Here is a 21552-nt window from a genome sequence, read left to right as displayed (position 1 = left end):
CCAAGTGTCAGGGAAGGTTAGTCAGGGTGGGTGAAGGACAATCAATGCAAGTACCCCATCTCAGTAGCTGCATGCAAGCATGGTTTATCTCTTCTCAGCATTGCATTCTAAGCAGCTGAGTATTAGGGGTTCTGTTCCACATCATCACTTGGGGACTCAAGCTTCTTAAAGTCCTCCTTAGACCCTCAACAACTGATCAGTAACTCAGATGGTTGTAAGAACGGTCGCCCTCTGAGCTTTCTCTCATATCTGTATTTATCCCATGATGACAAACAATAGCTATATTCTACACAGGTGCAAAGAGGAGTCCATTACAGAGCTTGTCAACTGAAGGTAATTTTATCTCCTAACGTGTAGAGATTTCTCTGATTGAGACACAAAGGCACCTAGTCGGTAGAATGAGGGGCATTACTAAGCACCCCACAGGTGTTGGGTGTCCTCACAACAAAGAAGTATCCAATCCACTGTTAAAATGCTGATTTCTGTGGGTGTCTCAGCAGTGTCTGCTGCAGTCCCTCACACGCCCACGACCACGCTCATCATCACTCATCAATCCCTGCAAACCACATCCCAGCTGCTCATTCATCTGCTTGCTCCAGCAGCTGAACTCCTTACCATGCCAAGGTCCCAACAGTCACAGAAGTCACACTGGAGCAGGGATGACAACCTTATGCAGAGGTCCAAGTGGAAAGAAGGTGACTGGCTGTGGAGTTGGGAGGACACCTGTAGATGGCTGGAATGGGGACTAAGCTTCCAGGAGGTACATCCTACAGCTCTTCCTCAGCACACAAGGAAACTACATAAATCAAGGAACACATGTCAAAGGACAAGACATTCTGCTTCCTGTTATGGGGGCAGCAGTAAGAGAAGAGGATTGTAAAAATGCCTTTCTGTTCAAATGTGAGCTTTTGGTGCTGTATTCAAGAAAGGCCCCAGCATCTGAGTGAATATTGACACAACATCAAACATTGACTTCAGAAAATGGCCCTTGTAGAAATAGCTCACACCACCAGACTTCACAAAACCTGCCTAGTAGAGTCAACGTTCAACTAATAGTGAAACCCATTGTTAATCTCCTGAAAGAATTATCACCAACTGTTTCAAAGATGGCCCTAGAATCAACAGCAGAGAGATGAGTCAGGCAAGCAGAAAATCCAAACCATGTACATTTGTTCCTAAAGACAGGCTCATGTGAAGCTCTGACTCTTACCAAACTGTGTGGCATGTTTCAATGAATTTCCCTCTCTAATCCCTCATCCCACTTTTGAGTATGGCACACACTGGTATGGCTGAGAGGAAAGGTGAAAGCTGTGGAGAAAAGCTCAGGTGATAAAGTGTTTTCATCGCAAGCAACAAGAACTAGAGTCAAATCCCCAGCATAAGCAATAAAAACGTAGGCATGGTATACACTGGAAGTCCCAATGCTGGGAACGTAGTGATAAGGTGCATTCCTGAGGCTTGCTAACCAACCCGCCAGCCCACTGTCTCAAAACAGAACTCACAACAAACAGAAATCAAAGATGGACACCATCTGAAAAGCAACACTTGGGATTATCCTCTGATGTCCACACATACGTATACACACATATACCTGCGCACACACACAAAGGAGGACAGATACAATCACATCACTCAGGGTCATATCCTGCTCTGGCACAAATCTGCCATGTATCCTGGGCCAAGTCACTTGACTTTTCCAAGTTCTAGCCTCCCAGAAAAACTTCAGTTACTTTAGACTCACTGTCCCTGGAATGCACAATAGACACCAGCTGGCACACTTGTGCTGCAGCTAACTGCTTTTTATCACCTCTTGGTCTTTATGAAATAAATTTTATAACTCTACATGTTTAGGAAGAAAGATATGATAGCCTATCACGTCCTCTGGTGGACGTTATCCGTGAGCAACTTCAGTGTGCTTTGTGCAAGATACTTGTAATACAAAGCCAAATCACCACATAAACAGCAGGTTTTCCTGACTATTTGATTAAAATGAACTTTGAAAATACAGTATTTCTATGAATATCTTCACCCTCATCTTAGCTTCTCTCACTCTCCCTCCCTCCCCGATGCATTGTCTTTCTACCTTACTATGTCAGGAAGACAAAGTCTATTTCACATCTAAGCACTACAGCTCATATTGAACACCACCAGTTAAACCCTCATAAAAGGAAGAAATTTGTTTCTTTACAAGTCAGAATCTTAAGGGGGAAATAAAAGGAAAGTGGCTTTGAGAGGCCACAGGACAACCGATTCCCAGAGATTGAGTAGGAAGGAATGAAGACGGCAAGCAGACAAATGCTTTGCAAGACTGGGATCTGGATGAAGCCATGCTTCCCCTTCAGGAAATCGGGTAACAGAACTTTGTGGCGCCACTCCATGTGGAATCAAAGAAAAGCCAAAGCAAGCGGCACTGGCTAACTCAGACTAGATGTGGCAATGAGGGAATGTGGTTCTATAAGATTCAATAAAGAAGCTTTGGAACCCTCCAAGGGCAGGCTCCACAGTCAGATGAAACTGTATCTGAAACCAACTCAGTCTTTTTCCTTCTTGGTGAAGACATTTTCTGTGCCAAATTAACAAACACCTTGTGGGGCAGTGTGACTGCCTTACACATAATTCCCAAATACCTTAGTTACTACTTTGTTTTAAACCTAGGAGTAGATGAGCAGTTAATTTTAATAGACCTGACTCTACTGTTGGAAAGGAAAAGAAACTACCAACTAAACGAGCATTGAGCATTTTTACATCAGAAAGGCTGTTTAATAAACATAGTCTGTTCAACCAAGACTCCCCTTGCACTGGCAAGCTCCTTGGCCTATTACTTCAAAGAGGCAACAGAAAATGAAGAAATCCACTTCCTCAACACACAGTGAACATGGGATCTGAGTGGGCATGATGATGATTCCATGGGGGAAGAATGGCATCCAGGCCTTACAATTACCTTCCATGATGCATGCATGAGGGTTATAGAAGAGACAACCAACAAACTAATTACAGTGGCTGGCAATCTGCTGTAGACTCTTCTTGCAACAACATAGTAGACTTGGATGAACAATCATTCTTCACAAGAAGAAAGTGAACATGAAGGTTATCATCTGAGGCATCAGGTATATACTAGGAGAATCTATGGGACAAAGGATCTTAGCAGTTTCCTCCCAAGAGGCACTAGAGTGTGGAGCCAGCCCTGGTTCACTTCGATACCCCAGGTGCCATAGTAGATGAATCACAATATCTCTCTGGAATCCTTGGGAAGAAAACACGAAGTCTTGTGCACACAGCATCCCCAGACCAGCCCACGCTTCTGTCATGTTTATAACATTGGACATGTTCCAGAAACATCTAAGCATCAAACAAAAGACAAGGCAATTCGATTGTCTGATGGGGTTGTGTGATTTCCCTAAGAAGAAAAAGCAAGAACACAGGCTCCTATATAAATGTACTTCAGATGCCACTGCAGTAAACAGCATACATCATCTAGCTACAAACCCTCAAATTACCAGAGACTCAGCGTGGCCTGGAGCAACAATGCTCAGCAAATGCATCCTGGCCTGAACTCCTGGTTTAAGAGGATCTACCCCTTCCCTGTGCCCTTTGTTTTCTAAAGAATGGACTGATTCAAGTCTTCACTGAGTGCCTCCTATGTTCCTAGCCTTGGACAACAACCTGGCCCAACTCAGCAGCAGCCACTGTTGAGGGCTATTTCTGAAATAGCTCGTTAAATTTATATTTCTAGTGTATATTTACTATATTGCCTGGTTTCTTTGTCTTCATTAAAGAGTGTTTTCTTTAAAACAAAACATTAATGGCAAGAAAAAAAATGCATCCCAAAATGTAGATTCCTAACACAATCAGGCCACCTTTTCAGTTTCTTAGCCTAGCCCCTTCCCTCCTTTCCTTCCTCATGCCTGAGCTTGTTAAATGCCCACAGTGTCTGCTACAGGATGGCAAACAACTATCATAACACAAACCAAGACTTCTATATAGAAAGACGATTTGTCTCAGTTTTCTTGTGACTGTTAACCTTAAAATGGAGTTTCACAATCTAGTCGTTCCTCTGTACTAGACAAACTTGGGGCAAACTCTCTATACAAGAAACCTGACCCCGAGAGGGCAGACTAGTGAAGTTATGACAAGAGTGAAGATATTGTACAAAAAAACTCTTGGGCCCTGCCTTTGGCTATCAGACCACTGAAGCAGTGAGGCATTGCAATTTCCCTAAGATTCTCATACGACAGTAAGGAAAAAGCTGACACCTGGGTACAGAACTTGCCTCCCAGGAGGAGATTGCACACAGTGCTGACAACCTGTCAGAGCCCATAGCAGGAGAGGCATGTGATGGGTCAGTGATCAGCAGGACCACGCCTTGACTGGACCGCCTGATTGTCCACACCTCTGTCCTCTATCTGAACCTAAATCTCATGTCAGCACCCTGAAGACAGACTGTGGGGACACTGGACCTCTCTGTCTGTCCCTCTTTCCAATGTCCCCACCGAGAATAAAATCCTTTTTCTCTGCTTTTCACTGTTGTTTATCTCTATTTAAAAATTAGTTTATTGATTTTATATGTGGGTGCCTAAGAGTATGTATATATGCCAATGTGCCTGCTCTCTGTGGAAATCAGAAGCACTGAATCCCCTGGAACTGTAACAGATGGTTGTGAGCTGCCATGTGGGTGCCTGGGAACCAAAATCGGGTCATCTGTAAAAGCAGCAAGTGCTCTTGATGGCTGAGCCATTTCTCTGGCCTTGATTGCATATCTGTTTAACTGACTTCTTAAGGATGATAAAAGAGCCAGCTAGGGCTGCAAGCCCAAGCCCTGACTCTAACAACTCCAACAAGATCATTCTGGGGTGTCCTTCACTTCAGTTGGTAGGTAGTATTGCAGGAGAAAGGAGCCGGTGTCCTAAGTCAGCTCAGGCAGCTCCTAGCTTCCTTATCCTCTGTGCGGGCTTGTTGTTTCCAGCTGCTTCTAGCTGGTTCCAGCTTCCGCCTGAGAAGCAGTTCTTTTGAAACTACAAACCACTTAAGAAATGCGTCATGAACATGCTCCGATATTTCAATCCTAAGGTCTCACTGACAATAAAGTACAAAGGGAATCTTTTTGTAAACACTGCAGCTATCATTATTTAGGGGCAGTTACCGCCAAGGCTAGCTCACCTATTGGTTAGACCAGGCTTGTCCGCATCTGCTGAATAAAATTCGAGAGAATAGTAGCTGCCGCTTGTTCAGTCCTTATTGCATGCATGGCGTGTTAGACAATCTCTCAATATTCTCTCTGTGTCTAATTTTCACAGCAACTCACGGAGGTTGATTCTCATTTTTAAGATGAAGAAACCAGTGCTCAATCAGACCTTAGTCACTCAAGGTCAAACTCAATGTCACCATACTTTTAAAATTCCATGTTTCAAACCACTCCACTGGAATAGGACCATGGTAAGAAATCAAGAATTGGGAGAATAGTATTAGACACGTTTCCTCTATTCTCCTCAACTTTACCTTTGTCTTCACAGAAATACCATGAACTAAGTACATACATTAAACCGTAACAAAATAAAGAGTTTTGTTAGCATAGCAGCCTGTAAAGAACACCCAAAATTTGAATAAATGTAATTGTTTATCCAATACATGGCTGATCTACTGGTGCTCAATGTTTCAAATGCTAGTTATATTTCATTAGAGGGATCCTACCTTGGAGGTTTTGAGGTGCCAGTATCATGGGGCAGGAGTTAATAGAGGCCTCTCAGTCCAGGTAAGGCTGGCCCTACCTAGAAAGTTAAGCCATCTGCCACTCAGCTAAGCAAGCAGCAGCCTTCAAACAACAAAGGCCAAATCATCCAAAACACACAAATTTCTCTACATACTACTAACTAGTATGTTTGGTTGGTTGGTTGGCTTGCCTGTGTTGTTTTTGGTGTAATTTGTTGTGATGGTAATTATTCCTTTGACAGTTTCTTGTCTTGTAGGCTACTCACTAAGTAACTGAGGCTGACCTTGAACTCCTAATCCTGTTGCCACTACCTCCCTTGGTTCAATGGCCAAATCATAAATTATTTAAATAAATTTGGCAAAGTAGTAGACACCTATAACCCCAGCAGTTGGAAGGTAGAGAAGAATGAGTCCATGGTCATCTTTAGCTATATATCAAGTTCAGGGCCAATGTGGACTCTTGGAAACCTTATTTCATGAAAAAAAAAAAAGGAAAGAAGGAAGGAAAGAGAGAGAAGAAGAAAGAAAAGAAGAGAGGGGGAGGAAAGGAAGAAGGGAGGAGAGGGGAGTGAGGAGGGGGAGAGAAGGAGAGGAAAGAAGGGAGGGAGGAGGGAAGATAAGAGGAGAGAGAGGAGAAGAGGAGGAGAGGAAAATAAACAAGTACTGAGATTAAAGGCAAGCATCACCTTGTCTAGCTTTTCAACCATTTTTAATCTCACACTATTAACCTGAAAGAAACCAATTCGCAACTGCCACAACTGCCAAGAGCATCACATCACAGGCTGGCTTTGAGACATGCACCTCAGCACCATTCTCTAGCCGTCAAACTGAGGGTGGTTTTATAAGAACGTATTCCTGCCCAGATTCCCCCACCAGATGAACACGTTCCCCTCCGTGGTGGTACCACTCTCTGCAACTATCGGCCATGTGAATGAGCATTCTAGAATCCAAAGAAGTCAGGTGACACAAAGGTAATTCTGAGAGGAGACGAGGTGCTTATCCTTGGTACTTAGTCCACCAAGTACAGTCGTCCGTCGTTTGCATGGTAATCTGTGAGATGGGAAGTCCTGGCGTTGCTTGCAATGTGTCACCAAGGAGAAGACTGATTGATTGGTTAGTTGATTGACTGATTGAATTTGTAGGTAACCGAAACATGGAGGTTGAAAAAACCAATTTTCTAAGATGTCCCACAATGAGAATTTTCACCTTTCGATCATGTTAGGATACTCAGGGCAGCCTGGTAATCAACTTTAATTCAATATTTAATCATTATTAGTATAATGAGAGGAAGCTTTTAGAGACAAACCTCTCTCTACCTTCTTTAAGGATGCAGGACTAAAGTGTCTGTAATTCATTCATTGCGGTAGGTCAAAATAAGTTCTGGTGTTGTCAAAGATTCACCAACAATAAAGTATTTGTCGATCACTCCCTGTGTATAAACACAGTGGCAAACACCAAGACTCATCCAGGCTTTTGAAGAAAAATATCCTGCAGATATAAGTTTCTGTGGCACTTTGGAGAGAAATACACCTCGACTACCCTATCTCACTGGTAGGCAGACCCCCCAGAAGGTCAGTGGCTGAACCATCTCATGTACTGGGGTTTGGGGCAGATGAGGCTTATTGGCAAAAGATATCCTAGACCATCTCTTCAAAGTACTTTCCTGTATGTTAATTAACTTTGATAAGTTTTTATGACATAGCAATTAAACAGAGAGACACATCCTAAGCAAGTGCCCTTTGTAAAATGAATGAATGGAGGACTGAATGAACAAATGAATGGAAATGAATGAGGAGACAGAGGGAGATGAAACAGCAGAGGCCAGTTTTCCAGAGAACTCTGCGATAATGAAGGATCACTAAGGGATAAAGTGACCCAGTTAAACGTTGAATTGAAAGTTGAAGTGAGCTTTTCGCAACAAGATGAAAAGAGGGAAAAAGGAAGGACACTTATACAAGGCCATGCCATGTACCATGTACAAGAACCAGGAAAAGGGCAACAAAGACCCCTTGGAAAAACTATAAACTAGCCACCCCAGCTTCTGTAGAGTTTTAAAATCAAGCAAAGAAGTCAAGATTAAAGGGGCTGGAAATAGCATAGCACACTGGGTAAATGTTTGCCACATAAGCATGAGAACCTGCATTTGAGTCCCTAAATGCATTCAGAAAGGCCAGGCATCAGGCATGGTGGTACAGGCCTATAATCCCAAAATCAGGGAGGCAGAGAAAGGCAGATACCAACCAGGGACTTGCTGGACACCCATCCCAGCCTACTCAGAGAACTCTAGGCCAGTGGGAGACCTCATCTGAGAAAAATGAAGTGGGTGGTGCCTGGGATAGAACAACACACAAGCTGTCCTCTGACTTCCAGTAAATGTGCACACATGGATGTGTATACACACATGAATACACACATGAGCAAAGATGAAGATTGGAAAGCAATTTGGGGGTCAAGCCAGGGAAAACTAAAGGATAGACAAGAACACGAGCTCCTTCCTACAAGAAAACTGGAGTCACCCAAAAGCATCAAGGGACTGAGTGGTCATTAAAAAGGCCTCTTCTTCTATGGGAGAGTAGGAACAGGAAAGTCAGGCCAAGGTTAAGGCTGAGGCTAAGTGGGAAATATGGGGTTTTTCACCAAGAATGGACAGGACCAGAACAGAGTGCTACTTGTGAAGTTCTCAGTGTCATCAGGGCCTAGCAAAGCTGTTACCCAAATCTCATCAACCCTGCAGGCCCAAAGTCAACGTGATCACCCACACTTGGGAATGGTTAAACCAGCTAGGTCAACGTGATCACCCACACTTGGGAATGGGTTAAACCAGCTAGGGGCATTGCCTTATAGGTATGTGTGAGACAGCAAGAAAAGACTCAATCCAGAACTGGTATCTGTAGACTTCATGTCTTAGGTACTTTCCCCAACAAGACCTCCTGTGACATACCCTTCCTGCATGAGATCTGAAGACCTATGTGAAGTCAGTATAAGTTTCATCATGCCACACTGTCTGCATTGGGTATATTTATGCCAGAATCAAGAATCCAAGCAGTAAAAAGGGTGTCTTTTCAGATTCAGCCCCTCCACTCTCAGTAGCTCACAGCAGCACTCCATCCTAACTCCAGAATCGCTGCCCGTACCTCAGTGGTTATAACTATCTACCCGGAAGTCATGATTCTCAAAAGCTATGACATACAGGCCATCTGTATGCTGCTTGAAGCCTTTCTTCAAATCTGACAGTAATACCTACAATCAGAGACAGAAAAATCCTAAAATATATGTAAAGCATGAAAGACAACTCTTCGAACCTCCCTTCTTCTCACTACTGTGTCTTTGTGACAGGGAGTGACAGGGAGCACTCACTTCTGCCACAAGTGTCCTTCACTGGAATAACTAACTTCTGAAGGGCATTGAGAGGTTACATCGACCAAATATATTTTAAACCCCAAATGTCCTTCAAGATGAGTCGCATGGGGCTCTTTTTTTCTCTTTCTTACGCAGACTGTGTTTGCCCTTGGTCCAACCCTGGAGCTGCCTCCTTGGCAGCTCACTCTACATCTCCTAGCCTCAGACCTCCTAAGCTGTTCACTCAAGTGACACTAGATTGGAAGGGTGGCCTCCGTATCATTAGGCTAAGTCTCTGTAACTTCAGAAGCTAACTTAGTTTACTGGGTCACTTCTACGTACAAGAACTATCATTGACAAAAGCGATACTATTTCATTATATTCGATGCTTATCCTTAAAGTACATATCAAATCTTACACATTCTAATCTATGCGCACAGATATCTCAAAGTGGGCAATGATGTTCAAGTGGCCAGCTTGTTCCAAAGCAACCGTCTCTTTGCAAACAGCCAGGCCTTTTGTAAGGTCTGGCCCACAGCACCCAGCTCTTTGTACAGAAAGCATGACAAGGCAGGATTTAAAACTTAGCACCCTCATAGCCTACATGGTAGTTAATGGAAACATGAATGTACCGAAACACTCTGGATGTCCTCTGAATCCACTGACCTGAAAAAGTCCCTTGGCCAATTTGCTTTTTCTAAACATCAAAATAACAGGAGTATACTAAGTCCGTCTGTGCCGTTCTCCTCTGCTCTGTTTTTCTGAGGTCCTTCCTATAGCAGGTCACCTTCTGGGTGACTTCAGGCCCACCTGCCACTTCTTTCTATCCTGGGATGTTCCAACAAAATCAGGAACTCTTAGACATGAAGCAGATGGTAAGGGAGAAGAAGTCTGCAAAGGACATTTCTGTGTTACATAATCCTGGGCATGCGACCTGCTGGCATCAGCCTTGGAGGGAACTATCCCTATCCCTGCAGAGTAAACCAGTGCCCCAAATAGTCATAAAGAACATTTCTTCGGTGTTTCTTTGATAATGAGCATATAATCATATGAGTAAATATACTATTTAACATTTTATAGTATATAACATTTTAGTAAATGAAAGATTGGAGGACAGCATTTCACACATTGTGTGTATGCCGCATATATGTGCATGGTGTGCATGATATGAATTCATCTTTCTGTGTGTGCATGTGTGCCCATATGTGCATGTCATAATACACACGTGGAGGTCAGAGGACCTAGGTGTTAGTCATTTGTTTGAGAGAGTATATCTGTGTCGTTCTCTGCGGCATTCGCCAGGCTGGCTGGCGCATAAGCCTCCAAACATTCTTGTCTCTCTTATAGTGTGTTGTTGGAACACTGAGCACACAGATCTGTGCTCCCACATCCAGCTTTATTTGGGTCCTGGGACTTAACGTCAGGTCCCCATCTTTGCATGGCAAGCACTTTACCCACTGAGCCATCTCCCCAGTCCACGAAGCAGATTCTTTAAGATATTTTTCCTTGATTTACTCAATAACGGCTCATGGAACAGCAAATACCTTCTACACCTTGAGCCAGGCCCTGTGGGACAAGAGACTTGTGTCACCAGTATAATTCAGTTATTCCCAGGTCTTCCCATTTCCATGCAAGGAATACTGAAGTGTGGCTTGTCTGGGACCAGAACAATATAGCATGCTTCTGGGCAGGATTACAGAATTGATTGTGTGATACGTGAACCACTTTCTTGAGAGCAGTGATCCTATAGGACCAAGCTTGAACAAGCCTCTATCAGTTTAGGGCCTGAGTGACGACAGCCTGGCTTTTCTATTCAGCAAGCCCAGGAAAGAAATTGTTGGGCACTGATATGTGGAATACTCCTCACTACAGCAAAATCTGTAACACCTCAGTACTTAAAAGTGAGTGAGAAGAAACCTACAAAAGTCTACCTGTCCCCATCTGCTTTCTAAATCAAGTGACATAGAAATGGAAATGTTATTTTGAGCTTGATGCACAGCTGACTGCTGAACAAGAAGAAGGTCCAGGTAGAATACTCAAGAAGAAATGAAAAGAGAATGGCCTCCCTACATTGGTGGAGCCTCAGCAGCCCTGGAGAATCCAACTGAAGAGTTCAATGTCTGTAAAGAAAAGGCTACTCCTGACCCAGCCCAGCCATTTGAAGAATTCAGAACATCCTAAAGAAAAAGACAACCAAGCAGAGATTGTGTGAGCCTCCTCAGACGTCCAGGGCTTCTCAGTTACTTCCAAGTAAGACCTGCATTTCTTTGTCTCCCAATAAGCTCTTTGAGGGTGATTCATGGACTGTATCTCTACCCATCACTCACCCCTTGGCACCTCTAACAGAACCTGTATCAATAAGTGCCCCACAGCATCTGCTGGGTGAACAAGTAAGCACTGGAATCAAAGGTCAGCTATGCCAACCTAGGGCTAAGCCCAGCTCTGTATACCCCCAGGAAGAAGAGACTCCTTCTGAGGGTGGGGAGGAGCCAATTTAACACATTTCATTATGAGTTATCACAGCACATGATGAAAAATCTCAATAAAACCTAATACTACACTGTGGCTATCCTTGTTCTTGGACATGCAATTACTTGTGCAGGCAGCTGTTTTCCTACATGGAAAATTGTATGTGAGGGTTTTTTTTTCCTATTAAAAAGCCACACCCTTGATTCTATTGCATTATTACATTCCCTGTTATTCCATCACATGGTTTTTCTTCTTGCTGTAATCCAGGACACACCCTGAATTACTGCTGACAGAAAAAAAATCACCTGTCAAAATACCTTCGTGTTAGTAATCTTGTCTCTCCAAAGCAGTAGCCTTTGTTTTCACTAGAACAAAATGAGTGCCCCACTTCTAATGGTTTTCCAAGTGCTCAGTAGAAGGACCAATGTTGGTGTCACTCCTGGTTTTAAAGTCACCTTTCAAAGCAAAACTATCCTAGAACAGAATGACAGACATCTCAAGCTTTTTAATTTTATTTTTAAAGGGATTTTGGAGAAAAACTGTGACGAGCATCCACTCTGGTCCTTGATGCTGATATACTGCAAAAGAGATCCCAGGAGTCGACGGCCTTCAACAATCTGACCTCCCTACAAGGAAAACCTGGGTCCAGCCCATGGGATGCTAAAAGCTCTGGATTCTAGGAGGGCATGCCAGTGCTGTCCTGGTATGTGTGTCCTGATATGTCTGAAGGTGAGGTTTCCATGAACTCTGTCATGATCAGGTCAGAGTTTGGGGGAAGGAGCCAAAATCTAAAGATAAAATGGAGGAGAGGCTAATATAAAGAGGTTCGTGTCTCTATAAAGGGAAACGTAACCAAAGCTCTGTCTTCCCTGTGATCTTTCTGCTCCTTCCCAGCAGCCCTCTCTGCTCCCTGCCAGTAATTTAGCATCAGCCCGCCCTGCTCGAGACTTTCACAATGAAAAGATGGGAGAGAAACAGTTCTTCCTTCTCAGAAGGCCACTGCACTTGGTCAGTGCCCTAACTGAGCACCGGTCAAATATCTCATCAGCTTCACGATTATCAGCTTTCCCACGATGTCTTTTTATTAGATGACACCTCTACACAAAAACAGTCTTACATGCAAGCCCGTATTCAGGTACAACTGTCTGTGTACTGACAGCATCAACATTCACACCATCCACTGGAGCTATCACAGCTCCAATGGAAGTGGTTCCCAGTGACCTCTCCAAAAGGAAAGGATGAAGTCATTTGCAATGTTGGTGGAACAAGACATTCAAGTGAAGTCCCAAAGGTAGGACAGACTTTGTTTGCTTGCTTGGGTGGCCCCCACTCCCTCATAGATGGGAATGCTGCAAAAGCATAAACACCCAGGCAGCCCTGTGTCAGCACTGTGGGCCCAAATGACACAGAGACACCCAGCCAGTTACCCAGATCATTGGGGTTACCTGAATCTGTCACGTGTCCCTTTCACCCCCTTCTGCGTGATGACATCAAGTGGAAACGACAAGCGCTTGGGAGGCAAGAGGCTGACAAGCAGGAAGCGCGATTGAGACCCAGCTTTGTTCAGCCTGCAGTGAAATACATGCAGTAAGGGTTAGATACTCCCAGCACAGACAGAAATCCAAGCACCCTCCGAGGCCACTGGAACACGAGTGGGTGTCCCGAGAGGATGAGAATGGAGAGTAGAAGGCGGCTGGTAGGACAGGGAGGGGTCACTAAGGCTCTCCCGGATAAATAACCACCTCCTGGCTCCTCTGCAGTCTACCCCGCCCCCGCCGCGCCCCCAAGTTCTCCCGCGGTAAAGCGGCTACGGTCAACAGTAATGCCTCAGAAAGATAGGAGTCGGGATGGAGAATACCATCATCATTTTAAGGCAAAGAAATGCTAGCAAAATACACGAGTTAAACCCACACAGCTGGCAATTCGGGGCGTGTAGTCACCCGCCCAGACACACACATCAGGGATGAATCTGAGAGCATCCTTTCGTTGCCCCGGCCACCACCTCATTAAGTCACTGTCACTGTTTTGTCAATCACCCTACTGTTTCCAAATCTGTGCAGCGCTCCCCACCACCACACCCCCACGGTAGGCGGGATCCCGAACCAACACTATCCGAGAAGCTCCCCACAAGTCCAGCCGGCTTTGTCCTGCTGCTGTCCTTCCAGGAGGAAGCGCCTCAGGCCCGTGGGTCCGCACAAAAGACCCCCAGAATCTGGCCTTCCACTCGGCCCCCTTTTTCCAATAATGCCTTGGGGGCAACTTCTAGCAGGGAATCCGGGAGAAGGAGGCAGGACAGGACGGGAGGGGACGACCCAGGGCTTGAAAATGCTGGGGGGGGGGGCACAGCAGGAATGTGCACGCACCTCAAGGGCGCGTGCAGCGCGTGCTTGAGGCGGGCTCCCGGGACCAGAGCTCCAGGGGGCATCCCGGGACTCGGAGGAACCAGAGGAAGCTGCCGCGACCCCATCGCGCTCCCAACTCAAAGCAATGCAGGAGAAAAACCCAACTCCCGGGACCACCTCCTCGGGGGACGACACTCCAGCTCCGCACTCCCCTAATCAAACAGACCACCCCAATCATAGTCCAAGAGGCACCCCTAGATGTATTCCAGGCTACCGTTGCCCTTTCCCGCTTTCCCCTAGGCACAGGCTTCCCCGCGAGTTCCCTCTGCACCCGGGACTTGGGAGCATACAGAACGGGAAAACAAACCGAAACTCACTGACCTCTCTCAGCAGTAGGCTCGGCTCTGCTACGCCGCCGGCGGCTGCAGCAACCTCGGCAGCATCCCGGGGGTCCGCGCTGCCCGCCGCGCTCGGCCAGAGGAGCACCGAGGGCCAGCTGCTGCCTGCTCCTCCCGCCGCGGGTTGCGGGGCAGCGCGGGCAGAGTGGTGGCAGCGCCTCCCGCAGCTCCCAGCTCGTCTCTCCGTTTGCTTCAGGCGGCGCCCTCCACCTGCCCAGCTGCCCTCCGGGTCCACGATCGGACACCCGCCGCCGGGCGCCGGACACTGAGCGGGAGCTTTTGGTGTCACCCCGGGAGACCCAGGCACTGAAGAGGGCGGGAGGCTGAGCTCCGCTCCGCGGACCGCCCCTCCCCGGCGGCTCCACCCCCTCCCGCACTCCACCCCGCAGCTTAGCCGGCACGTCCGACTGTCTGTCTGTCAGTCGGTCCCCAGCGGCCAACCTCTTGGTGTAGGTGGGGAAGCAGGGACGCGCCCTCCACTCACCGTGGACCGGCGAGCACCTGGACTGAGCGCGGAAACAGGACTGAACCCCGGATCAGGTGTGACCTAGAGGCCGAGCAAGCTAGATTGCCTAGCCGAGGTGGTGACCAGCTGCGGCTCCGGATTCGCGACCATGGAGAGGAGGAGGAGGGAGGAGTCTAGACTGTTGCTTCCCCCCCCCCCCCCATCCCTGGGTTCCTTTTGGCTGCCCCTGAAAGTTCACTAACCCAACCAGGGCATGGAATGGGATATGCTCCCAAAGAGGCCCACAGGGACACCACACGTCCTGACCTCGAATAAATGAAGCTCACAGAATATGTGTACAGGAAGGAGCAGGTGCTAGGGGCTATAAAGAAACCGCGAGGGTCTACTAAGCTTATCCTATTGCCCACCTTAAAACCCAACTTCAGGCTCAGTGGTAAAGTGCTTGCTTGCCTGGGGAGCGTGAGTCTGGACTTATCCCCAGTACTCCTAAACAAAAACAAAACTTCTTACCTTGGGGATATCCTTTTAATGTCATGTAACCCCAAGAAAATCTAAAGATAAGCTCTCCTCCTGCTTTTTCACTTAACATATAGTGGGGAAATTGGGAGAAAGGTGTCCCCTGCTGGTCTTGGGCATCTTGTTCTGGAGCCTCTTGGGATCCATTCCATTAAGAAACTGAAAACTGACCAGAGTGTGTGTCTCCTCATCTCCACGGTTCAGCTGAATGATCCCTCTGTTAACGCACGGAAGCAGATGGTTTCTCCTAGGCTTCAGGTATTGAGCTCCATTCATGGGTCCCATTTCCTTCCTATACAGCAGTGGTTCTTGACCTTCCTAACGCTGCGACCCTTTAACCCAGTTGTTCACGTTGTGGTGACTCCCAACCATAAAATTATTTTTGCCGCTACTTCACAACTGTAATATTGCTACTGTTACAAATCAGAATGCAAATATCTGTGTTTTCCAATGGTCTTTTGTGAACCCCGAAGGGGTCGTGACCCACAGGTTGAGAACTGCTGCTGCTCCTGAAATCCCGAGAACCATGACGGCTCTGTATGACCTTATGAATCCATGTTGGCAGTTGGTCCTACTTGCTTTGTCCCACATGTGCAACTTGCGAATGGTGTTCCAAGCAGGCTATTAACACACTGGGGAAAGCCTGCATCCGGGAGCCCAGAAAGCTTGTAGGGTACAGTCTCTGGGATCCCAGTAGGAGCCCTGCTTCCTCCAGTCACCAGGCAGACTCTGTTCCCTTATAACCTGTACAGCACCCCTCAAAGGCACTCTATCCGTGTCTTAAGAACCTGAGGTTACTTTGCAGGAATATCTTCAACTTCGACTTTAATGTAGAGAGAGAGAAAAAAAAAAAAAAACTAGCCCAGTTGTGGTAGTACAGGCCTTTATCCCAGCCTGCAGAGGCAGGTAGATCTCTGTAAGTTCGAGGCCAGCCTGCTACAGAGTGAGTTCTAGGACAGTCAGGGCTACACAGAAAAAAACCCTGTCTCAAAATAACAAACAACAACAAAATTTAAAAGTTAAAAAAATAAAATGGCCTTTTGGAGGCAGAGTCTTGCACATATCGCCTAGGCTAAACTGGAATTTATGAGACAGCACAGACAAGCCCTTTTGGTACTCCTCCTGCCTCGCTTTCCCAAGAAGTGGAATTACTAGTTTTTAGTTATATTTTATTTAGGGAGAGGGATGCACACCTGTCACAGTAGAGGTTTGGATGACAAGTTGCACTTTCAAGAGTCAGTTCTCTCCTTCCCCAGGTGACTGAACCCAGGCCATCAATCTAGGACCAGGCGGTCTAGGACAGGCATCTTATTCACTGAGCCATGTTGTGGACTCTGGAAAAATAATAACAATAATGAGAAGCCAGGCAGGGTATTAACAACTCAGATGTTGGTCAGGGACTTGAAATAAATAAGGTGATTCATAACACCCCAACATTTTACCAGCAGAGCTTAGCCCAGAAATATTATTATGCATGAGTGCCTCTCAAGATTGCTTTTAAGAAAGTAATTTCAGGATTCAGTAATTATTCTAAAATGTTTCAAACTCCCCCCAGTTGCTTTCTAGACAATTCTTTGGGGTGAGAAATGCAAGGATCCAGCATGTGAAAGGTTACCACCTCCAACTTTATTCATTTCCACTGGCTGGGATTTTAATTCACAGAGCATCATGGGTGTTCTGCCTTCTGTCCAGTCTTGTAAAGCTGTCACACAGAGAAGGTTAATTAACTGGGGCAAGCTGCAATGGGGCAGTTCCTAAGAGACACTGGAGGTCAGAATCTGGACAGGTAGCTATGGTCTAAGTCATGGCAAGAACCGGCAGAACATGTTGTAACAAATTCATCTGTGAAACAGCCAGGAGCAAAGCAGCTAGGACCAGTCTGCTGTAAAAACGCACAAGCCGGCAAAGTCCTGCCAGAGGAGCTGCTGTTGCTCTCACAAGCCACTGTGCATGTGTGAGAGAGAAGCAGTGAGCGCCTGAGGTTAAGAGACAGGTGCACAGGACAGGAGACGAGGTAAAGATACTAACCCCGGGTCTAGAGAGCTGCTTGGTTGGTAAAGTGCAACCTGTGCAGACATAAAGACCTGTGTTTCACCTCCCAAAACCCACACAAAAAGGCCAGTGTGCTGGTGTGCACTTCCGATCTGTGCAATCCTAGCACTAGGGATGTGTAGACAGGCAGATCTCTGGGGCAAGCTGGGAGCCAGGCTATCTGAATCAGTGAGCTCCTCCAGTCAGTCAATGAAGAGACACTGTTATATAAATCAGGGTGGATGGCACCTGAGTAATAACACGTGAGCTTAACCTCCGGCCTCGGCACATACATGTGCACTTGGACACACATGATCCAAATACTGATGAATTCAAATAGCCAATAGTCATTAAATATGGATTATGTTCTAGGAGGGTTAGGGTGCAGGGTGGGGTGGGGTGCCACTCTTCTAAGTTCTTGCAGCTACAAAACTCACTTTCCAAATAAAAAGTTTTGTTTTTTACAATAAAGTGAATCGCATGTGAGACAATGAAAAGAGTGTGGGGAGAAAGGGTGATGAAGCGTGCGTGCGTGCGTCTCTGTGTGTGTGTGTGTGTGTGTGTGTGTGTGTGTGTGGTCTGTGTATGTGTGTATGGTGTGTGTGTGCTGTGTACTGTGTGTGTCCTATGTGTGTCCTGTGTGTGTGTGCGTACTGTGTGTGTAGTGTGGTGTGTGTGTGCTGTGTGTGTGGTGTGTGTGCTGTGTGTGTACTGTGTGTGTTGTGTGTGTGTGGTGTGTGTGTGGTGTGTGTGTGGTGTGTGGTTTGGTGTGTGTGTGTGTGTGCTTGCTGTGTGGTGTGTGTGTGTACTCTGTGTGTGTGCACTCTATATGTGTATGTGGTGTGTGTGTGCTGTGTGTGTATGCTCTGTGTGGTGTGTTGCGCACTCTGTGTCTGTGGTGGTGTGTGTACATGTGTGAGTGTGTGCTCTGTGTGTATAGTGTGTGTGTGTGTGTTCTGTGTGGTATGTGTGTGTATAGCACTGTGTGTATGGTGGTGGTGGTGGTGGTGATGTGTGTGTGTATGTGTGTGCTATGAGTCTGTATGTTGGGGGAAACCTTGACCAGAGAAGTCTCACTCACAAGGAGCTTTTGGATGTAAGATTTGAAGGCCACGATGGAGCACACAATGCCAAGAAAAAGAGGAGAAACCATTCTGAGTATCTGCAGGAGTGGAGAGGAGGAGTGTATTTGGCAATGGATCAGAAGGTCAGTCAGCCCCACGACGCTGAAGGATGCTAAGGTTGGTAAAGGACAGAACTAAGGTCTTAGGTTTGTACCTGTAGCGTGAAGCAGAGATGCTCCACAGGCGTGGGGCACTGAGCAGAGCACTGAGTCTCTGAGAACCTAGGGTGGCGCTAAGACCATTTAGACGCCCAGGCAGAGCTTCTATCAAGATGACACTGGCACAGAAGAATGTGATTCGGATGTAGAACACAGATCACTTTGTGATCCTCTTCCTGGTCTTTGAGGGCAAGGATCATCTTTCAACTTGTACCATCAGCAACTGATTCAACAAGGAGGGACAGGGACAGGAGGGAGTCAAGAAAGAAGAAACAGGAAGTAGGATGAGGAACTGGGCCAGCCCTGTCCTGTGCTCTCACGTCTGCCCACTCAAATGCCTGCGTGCTCAAATGCAGCCTGATGCTGAGGGAGAGCTTCTGGGTCAACATGTAGCTGGCTGTTGCAAGCTGCCCTTTGCAAAGTAAGGTCTTTCTTCCTCCGCCTTTGCCTGGCATCCTCAATCCTAAAAAGGGACTAAGATGTCAACTGCCAAGTCATCTTTCCTCATATCTATAGAACGCAGAGCAAGTGTGAACTTTAGAAAACATTAGAATGTGTGACACCCCTCCTCGTCCTTTAGTTCTGTGCTGTAGCTGACAGCTGAAGCAGGAATGTTGCTCTGATGTTTTGTTTCTGATGGGTTTTATCAGCATCGGGGATTACACCCAGCACTTCATGTGTGCCGTGCAGGCAGTCTGCAGCTAAGCTACACCCCAAACCCGCTCCACTCTTTAACTTAGAGAGAAGTAATATGCTTGTAACTAACTCCAAGAGGTCAATTGTGAGAGAAGCAATTGTGAGAGAAGAGAGGAAAAGGAACCCACAGATCCTGGATGACAGGACCTCCCCCTGTATGACAAGATTTGCATAGCATGCTGCCTTCCTTCTAGAAACGTCCTTTGTACCTCTGAGTGTCCAAGGTGAGACTCTGAGGTAGCATAGTCCCATCTTCTCAGATGTCAGCCCTTGAAGAGTGTTGGTTTTCTTCCTGCCAATATTGTCTCCTGAGTGATGGCACTGAGGTGGTGAGCATCCGGCATGGAAGTGGTATCAGACCTGCTGGAATTTATTTGTTAAAAAGTGGATCTTGATCCTGGGTCATCTGAATCACAATATTTGTACAACCCAATAGTTTTAAAGTCATATTAATTATTGCGGGGTATGTGCTACAGCGTGAGTGGGTGTCATATGACGACGTGTGGAAGTCCATTTTCTTCTTCTACCACATGGGCCCTGGGGTCAAACTCTGGTTATCAGTGTTGGGGACAAGTACCTTCACCCACTGGGCCATCTCATCAGCCAGCCCAATCAATTAAATAAACAGGAAGGCATTCTACATTTTAAACACGCGTGTCTTAGAACCTGTCAGTTAAATCACAATCAAGTTGTTTAAAAACATCAGAGTGGAGATCTACATCCAGACAGCTTTCACAGGCTGTCAGCACCAAGGCAGAGAGCCATCCTCGGCAAGCACCAAGGCGGAGAGCCATCCTCGGCCAGCACGTTAGCTTCCTTCCCGGTCAGTCTTCTGTCTACATCTCGATGATGTATCATTGGTTACCACGGAGTATACGTACTCTAAAAATTATCCAAGATTATTTATTCATAATGAATGTAAAATGAGATGTCCATTTCAAAAATGGTTATTTGGGCCTCTACAAAAATCCAGGCCCAACAGACCTATTATGCTGGCAAAGAGTTCTGAATGGGAGAGACTCTATATTTGACATATTTTCTTATCTATGTAGACCCAGTGTTATCTAAGGACAATGACATCTCATCTCAAAAAAAAAAAAAAAGATAGCAAAGCATTTTGAGTACTTCAAAACATTTTCATGGAAACTACATCTAGGATTGCTTTCTAAAAGCAGTTGTGGGCCGAAATAAACATCTTTGATTTGCACAAAACACATTCCAAAGGGAGATCTCTCAGTTTGAGTTCTGACTATAAACAATCCCTATGGTAGTTACGGCTTCCTGTCTGAATTTCTACAGTAGCAGGTCTCTGCTGTTTTCCTACTATGTTCATGTGGAATGCGTAGCTTCTCTCTCTTCCCATTGTCTCCCACCCCTGTTATCTGTGCTAGCTTCCTTCTCTGTAGATGTCCCCACTTCTGCTCACTCACACAGCAACCACAATTTTCCTGATCTTCCCTTCCCACCATCCACCAGGTGCTGGTGTTGACAATCTCTCACCTTCATTTGTCCACCACTCCTACCTATGAAAGAACCAAGAGAGTCTGTTATTGAACTTAGAGATCATAATCTGTGCGCCAAGTCATGTCCTGACACCTGTCCTCAATAAACCGATCAAAAGACCCGAATTAAAAGAGGAAAGCAGAAAAAGATTCATTCAGTGTGGCTACATTGGGAAGAAAGACAAAGAGATCCAGAAATACCTACCTACATGCCAGATACAGCTTCCTGGTCCTGAGTGAGAGCAGAGCTTAAATGGAAGACCAAGGATATGTGCATCTAAGCAGTCCTGATCAAAACATGGTCCCACCCACCACTGACCCGTCTTTGTCTGAGTTTCAGTCTCATTCCCTAATGTAGTCAGACAAGTTGTTACAATTGTGCGAAATCTCTTTCCAGGAGAGAAGCTCCACCTCTGGCTGGCACTTTTTTCTTCTCCCAGCATGAGATTCTTGGCAAAGTTTTGATTTCATTGGTGCCCACTATTTCTATAGTCTGATAGTCAGATTGAGATACATAGGGTCCCTTTGGAATGTCTCCGTCTGCTAAGCTGGTTACAGTTCTACTCCATTTTTCAAAACCCCAATTTCAAGCTAGTAACTTGGTTGACCCCAAAAGGTAACTAAACTCCCTACAGCCCCTGTCATCTATCGCCTGTACCTTGCCTAAATAAACCTGGCATCATGTCCAATGTTCATGGCTCCAGGTCCAGAGCTGGCTTCCGCCAACTTCTCTCTACCTTCTCTGTCCTGAGCTCTACCTCTGTCATCATTCAAACCCAAGGGAATCACAATGTCTGCTACTATT

General features: G+C 46.1%; 2 protein-coding genes across 2 annotated transcripts in view; one reads left to right on the top strand and one right to left on the bottom strand.

The window, feature by feature from the left end:
• The window catches only part of Rnf152 (ring finger protein 152), a 66708-nt gene extending 52395 nt beyond the window's left edge, over nt 1-14313 (bottom strand). Inside the window, exons 1-2 of the mRNA XM_028775652.1 lie at nt 14238-14313; nt 12960-13082 (exon numbers count right to left, since the gene is read on the bottom strand). The gene's annotated coding sequence lies outside the window, so the exon portion shown is untranslated. The remainder of the gene's footprint in view (nt 1-12959; nt 13083-14237) is intronic.
• On the top strand, nt 13909-20350 carry LOC114627747. The gene is made up of 2 exons (XM_028775653.1): nt 13909-14794; nt 20298-20350. Exon 1 carries the CDS (start codon nt 14002-14004, stop codon nt 14521-14523), a length of 522 nt encoding a protein of 173 aa, XP_028631486.1. The 5' UTR covers nt 13909-14001; the 3' UTR covers nt 14524-14794; nt 20298-20350.
• The last annotated feature ends 1202 nt before the right edge of the window (nt 20351-21552 follow it).

This window comes from Grammomys surdaster, unplaced genomic scaffold (genome assembly GCF_004785775.1).
Source record: "Grammomys surdaster isolate TR1022 unplaced genomic scaffold, NIH_TR_1.0 257, whole genome shotgun sequence".
NCBI lineage: Eukaryota > Metazoa > Chordata > Mammalia > Rodentia > Muridae > Grammomys > Grammomys surdaster.
This window is presented reverse-complemented; position numbering and strand designations above follow the sequence as displayed.

What these genes read in the sequence shown, in the direction of transcription:
- LOC114627747 (XM_028775653.1), top strand. Translation starts at nt 14,002, where the DNA reads ATGCAGGAGAAAAACCCAACTCCCGGGACCACCTCCTCGGGGGACGAC.